The following is a 6,000-nucleotide window of genomic DNA, read 5'->3' as shown; positions in this document are numbered from 1 at the left end:
TGTTTTCTACTATATAGTTTAAATATGAGATAAAACTTTACTTCTAAATCTCAGTACAGTGTCCTAGACTTTAATGACAGCATGAAAATTCTGTTTTCCAATGGTTATTTCCAACATTTCTTTTAATATTCAGTAGTTTGAAATTTTAATTTGACTGAATAATACTAAGTACACTCACTAATATACTTAGTTATAAATTAAGAGATGCTAGATTGCTTTATGAACTCTAAATCGTTGAAGACATCATATGCAATGCTATATTTCATATCCAATGTCTAGCACAGTTTACCACATACTTTATGTACCTAGTATTCTATTGTTGTTTATTTGGGTTTTTGTTTTGTTTTGTTGGGTTTTTTGAGACACAATCTCTCTATCAAAGCTATGGATGCCCTGGAACTTACTATGTAGACCAGGCTGGCCTTGAACTCAGGGATCTATCTTCCAACTGCTGGGACTAAGGAATGAGCCACCATACCTGGTCTCTTCTACTTCTTATAGAAAAAAAATGAAGTTTTCAATAATTTCAATTTTAGGAAGAAAGCCTTTAATTGGGATTTTCTTACCAAGTTATGATTTAATATTTATCAGATGTGTAAATATACAAACATTATATTTATGTTGTAAATAGATGACCTTACAAAATTACAGCACGCAGTAAATAAATCCCTCCCACATTTTGTACAAACTACATGATTTTGATATACAAAGATTCTGTTTTTATTCCACTGACAATGTACAACCAACACTATTTACAATGCAAGGGGAAAAAAAATCAAAAAACAAAAACACGTTTATAAACCACAATTAAACATTCTGCTACTGGCAGCCACTATAGTTTAGGAGGTAGCTTTAATTAAACAAAATGAACAGAAGCCACATTTCCCAACTCGTGTTCTAAAAATAATTTACACAAGATAAAAATTAATCATATGCACAGTATGTACAGTTTAATCAAACTGCAATCTAGCTTAAGTTTCTGTTTAAAGTAGAACTAAGATGGCAGTGGGTTTGCTACTGACTGAACACAGTCTGAAGTCTTCTTACAGAAACACATCAGAAGCCTATAGGTAAGAATCAAGTAAATCTTAAAAATGTAAAGACATAGGACAAGCTTTGATTTCCCCACTCCTGTGTCTTGTTTAACCAAAGCACACAGCATCTGAGCTACTGAATGGTTTTGTTTTTTAAATTACAGTGTGCAAAAAAAGAAAAATGTATGGAAGTTCTCATACAACAGCTCACTAAAAAATAAACTTAAGTGCTTGGTGTCTTGATTACTATCAGCTTCTTACAATTACAAGAAAATGACTTCCTACAATTACAAGAAATGCTTCCTATATAATCAGAATGATAGATAACGTCAATGAATTTGGAAATGTAAGAGCAGCCAGTGACATTAGGGCATGCCAGTTGATGGGGACATTACTTAGAACCATCAAACCCCTTGGATACTATTAAAAGCTCAGTGTTTCTTAGTACTTCAGTCACCTCTACTAAACCCTCATAGCAATTAACCTTTTGCTTTGTCCTAGTATTGTGATTGTAAAACACCGAGGGGGAGCATAAATCACTATGATTTCACCAGAGCAATGTACAATGAACAAAACCAAATGGTCTGCTATTAAAAAAAAATCTAACAGCTGTCAATAGTCCTCAAAACATCTTCAGGTTTTAGATTTACAAATCATTTGAACAGAACCTTTAATTTATGGACACAGAAAACACATGAAGGGGATGCCTGTTTGAACTCTTCATAACTCTAGCTGGGAGACAGTCTCTTTTGTGGCCCTGAAGTCAGTCATCCTGAGATTAATGATGAATCATTAGGTGAAATTAGCAAGGCATTTTCTTAGTTTTACAAATTCACATTTTCATTTAAAATATATTAACAGCTGTCCTTTATTTTGTGCTTAATTCAGAAATAGTTTGAACTTTGCACCTGATGGATCAGAAAGAAAAAAAATAAAACCCTAATTTTATATTGCTATGCCATACATCAAACCATTTTCAAGTTGCATTTATTTAGAATAGAGCACACATTACTGGGGCATCACAATTTTTTTTCAACAATTTATAGTTTAGGCACCCATTCTTCACAGATGTCTGATCTGAGAAATAAACTGCCACCTTCCTCCTCTTCTGCATGACACCAGGAAGTGATTCTACAAGTGCTTTCCAGATGAAAGGTCAAAAGACAGATAGCTCCCATGCCAGCACTGTGATTTGGTTGATGGGGAAAAACAGTCGCAGGCAGACACTGGAGTTCAGTCTCTGACTCTCTGTAGATTGTAAGCATAGCGCACCAGAGGGAATCCACGACTCTGGTAGAAGCAGGCTCGTCCACAGGCCTGCACCTGGTCAGAGCTGTCTGAGACAAAGGAATCTTCTTCATCTGCATAGTCAGAATGGGCTGACTGTGTACCACAATCAGACCAGTAGGCCTCTGGCCTCTGGCAAGAGGCCGCTGTCAATACAGGACAACTGTGCGATTTTATTAAGTGTTTGCATGATACTGGTTTTGTCAAAAGAAATGACTCACAGCAGTCACAGACAGTCAGGTTACCCTGCAAGTGGGAATACATGCCACAGTCATAGTAGAAATCCTGTTCCCCACAACCGCCTTGGCTGCTGATGGAAACTGAAACAGATCCGTGTTTCCTGGTAACACGCCGCTTCAGTAGCTTCCAGTCTTCTTTAAACTTTGGGTTGAAGAAAACATACAGGACCGGATTCAGGCAAGCAGGCAACGGGAAGAATATCAGTGTAACAGACTTCATTATCTCGGGGCTGATGGAGATTGCCGTGATCAATGGTGCAAATGAGAAAAATGCAACAGGGCAGAAGAAGATGCAGTTTGTGAAGATGAGCCAGGCAACGTGCTTAATCACGCTAGACTGGGAGTTTTCCGACAGGTCCTCCTTCTCTAAGTTGCAGTATAGTTTAGTGTAGATAATGGCCATTAGTAAAAATGCCAGTGAGTTTAATAGCACTAAGGTCACAGTGAATCCTAACGATGGGGTTTCTCCTGTAGGAAACGGCAAACACAAGGGCGATGCAGAATATTGCCCTCCGTGGAAAAGGGGGAAGCAGCCTGCCACTGCGGCACCCAGCAAAGCTAAGAGGGCGGCCACCTGGAACTGTCTGAGGTGACTGCTCTTCCCGTGTTTCATCAAATCCTTTGCAAATACGCTTCTTTCCACAGCTGCCAGTGTTAATAGGAATACAGCGCTCTCTGAGGAGAAGACTGCCAGAGACCCGGCTACCTTGCAGCCGCTGCCAGTTTCCCACCAAATGCCAAATTCGGCAAATCGGCCCCAGGACACAGCATCAAGAAAAGTAAGGATGCCAGTATAGATGCCCATGAGTAAGTTAGACACAGAAATCAAGCCTATGAAGAGTTTGGAGGCAGGCAGTGATGAACAAGACGCAAACACTGTTAAAATGACAAGCAGGTTGAAAAGCAAGGCGACCAGGAAAATGAACCACACTGTAAGGCGAATCATCCAGCTTCCCAGTAAATATTCACAGGGCTTGAAAGCACCTAGAAATTAAAAAGAAAGGGTACAGTGAAACACCGTTAGAGTACACTGTGGCTCTTACGGTCTGGCTTAGCAATTAAATCTAGAATAAGCCTGCCACCTGCAAATTGAAAGATTACTACTTCTAAGATATTTTAGTAACAGAAAAAGATGCCCTAAATTTTTAAAATTAAATATTTGGTAGAGTCACATAGAGGTAACTGAAAATTTGACTTTATATAAAATTAGTACACAGAGCACCACTTACACACACACACACACACACACACACACACACACACACACACACACACACCCCACAATATAAGTATATAAAAGGGACTTGGTCCACATATGCAATCTATCAAATGCCTTGTATCTTTTACCAGCCTTCCTTTCAGACCTCTATAGCTTCCATGCTATCCCTTGTGGCTAAACAATGCCTATCCATAGAGATGCACAGCTTATACAGAATTACTCGGTTAATGTATTTAAGCAGCTGCCAGGTATATTGTTGAACTTTAGTAAATACTAACTCCCCTCTTTTGCTGGTCTCCAAATACTTTATAACTATATATGTACATGTGTATTTGTAAACACATTTGTTTCCATTTTTCAGAAGCAACCTAAGGAGGTAGGTAGTTAACCTGATCTTCAAAGAAACTGACATTTGAAAACCTTAAAATGATTTGACAAAGATTACTTCCTAAGCTAGTATAACTGCATATGTAAATCAGATATTAACTACTTATAACTACATTGGAATAAAAACTGTGTGCGTGTGTGTGTGTATGTGTGTGTGTGTGTGAGAGAGAGAGAGAGAGAGAGAGAGAGAGAAAACAAAACTGTTTCAGTGAACAGAAATATTTGTCTTTTTTTTTTTTTTTAAATAGGCTCTTCCTATGCCCTGGCTGTCCTGGAATTTGCTGCGTAGATCAAGCTAGACTTGAACTCACAGAGCTCACCCTGCACCCCGCTTGTGCTTCTCAAAAGTTGGGGTTAAAGGTATAAAGGTTGAACTATTTGTCTTATTAATTTTCACATACTAGTTATATTACAAATGATGAGTATTTTATTTAAATTTTTAAAATAAAAAAATTTGGCTATAAAGCAGAAGAAAACTATGTATTGTAGCTGACTAAAGGCATATTTTATTCTCAGCAGTCATGAAAAATTATTCAATAAAGTATCTTATTTTATAGTTTTTAAAAAATTACGTATGTATTTATTTAGGGAGTATGCATGCATGTATGGAGGTCAGAGGACAAATGCCAGACTTGATTCTCTCCTTCCACCATGTGTGAGCTGGGGATAGAACTCAGGACATCAGGCTTGGTATTGACAGTTAAGTGCCCTTACCCCTGAGACATTTCACCAGGTCCATCTTAAATCATATAAACCAATTCTACACCTTTTGATTTCCAGATATCATAAACTTTTTTTATTATTTTGTACTGCTGTTGGGAAGTTCTACAAGAAAGCACTTTAATTGCCTTAATTTAAATTCTAAGTCAGAACTCAGCCCTCTTTAAAAGAAGAGCAGAGCTGGGAAGGTAACACACCTTTAATCCCAGCACTCTGGAGACAGAGGTAGATGATTTCTGAGTTGGAGCCAGCCTGGACTACATAGAGAGTTCCAGGCAAGCCAGAGATATATGGTGAAAGCCTGTGTCAAACAAAACAAGTAACCCCCCACACACACACACACACACAAACACACAACACAAAGCGGATGAAAGGTCCTCTGACAAGAACAACATCCTCTGGGAACTGTTTCTCATATGGGTGGAGCCACTTTTCCTAACAGTTAGACTGTCCTTGGAAGCCTACAGCTTCCTTCAGGAGGCATTTGATTCTACAGAAGGATGACCTACACCAGACTGCTTCTGTCTTAGCTTATCCATCAGTCTGTGGTTCTGTAGCTCAGCTGTGGAGAAATCCGTCTATTTGTAAATTAGGGAGAATATGTCATTATAATCCCAACCAAGTATGTGACATCAATTTAATAACTTTCCCCAAATGAGTAAGATCAAAAAAAGCAAAAATTTACATTAGAAGAAATTAAGGAGCTAGGAAGATAGTCCAGCTGGTAAAGTGCCTGCTGCATGAGAATGTGGACCAGAGTTTGGGTCACCAACAACCTCATAAAAAGCCTGGCACAAAGCCACAGTCTGTTACTCCAGCACTGGAGGAGGTGGCGGTAGGCAGGTGGATCCTCACTGCTCACTGGGCAGACAGGCTAGCCAAACCAATGCTACCCAAGTTTAGTAAGAAACCTGACTCAAACACTGTGATGCGAGCAAATGAAAGACACCTGACATTGACCCCTGGCCTACACACACACATGTTGCACACACCCACATGAGTGCATCCCTGCTGAACCCCACGGTGACATACAGAACTGATTTTTTAAAAGAACAGTAGGCTTAGTTTGAAAAATGGCCCTTGTAGGTCATCTAATCCCTCCCCTACTGTAGAA

The 6,000-nt window shown here is 38.9% G+C and overlaps 1 protein-coding gene across 2 annotated transcripts in view; it reads right to left on the bottom strand.

Moving 5' to 3' along the window:
- Positions 1-524: 524 nt before the first annotated feature.
- Lgr4 (leucine-rich repeat-containing G protein-coupled receptor 4) overlaps positions 525-6,000 on the bottom strand; it is a 102,617-nt gene continuing 97,141 nt past the window's right edge. Inside the window, exon 18 of one of the 2 annotated variants that reach the window (XM_039104411.2) lies at positions 525-3,544. In XM_039104411.2, the coding sequence (XP_038960339.1) occupies positions 2,268-3,544 (1,277 nt within the window). In that variant the 3' untranslated portion in view covers positions 525-2,267. The remainder of the gene's footprint in view (positions 3,545-6,000) is intronic. The other variant, NM_173328.2, reaches the window with a different exon arrangement.

Source organism: Rattus norvegicus, chromosome 3 (genome assembly GCF_036323735.1).
Source record: "Rattus norvegicus strain BN/NHsdMcwi chromosome 3, GRCr8, whole genome shotgun sequence".
In the NCBI taxonomy this organism is placed as follows: Eukaryota; Metazoa; Chordata; class Mammalia; order Rodentia; family Muridae; genus Rattus; species Rattus norvegicus.
This window is presented reverse-complemented; position numbering and strand designations above follow the sequence as displayed.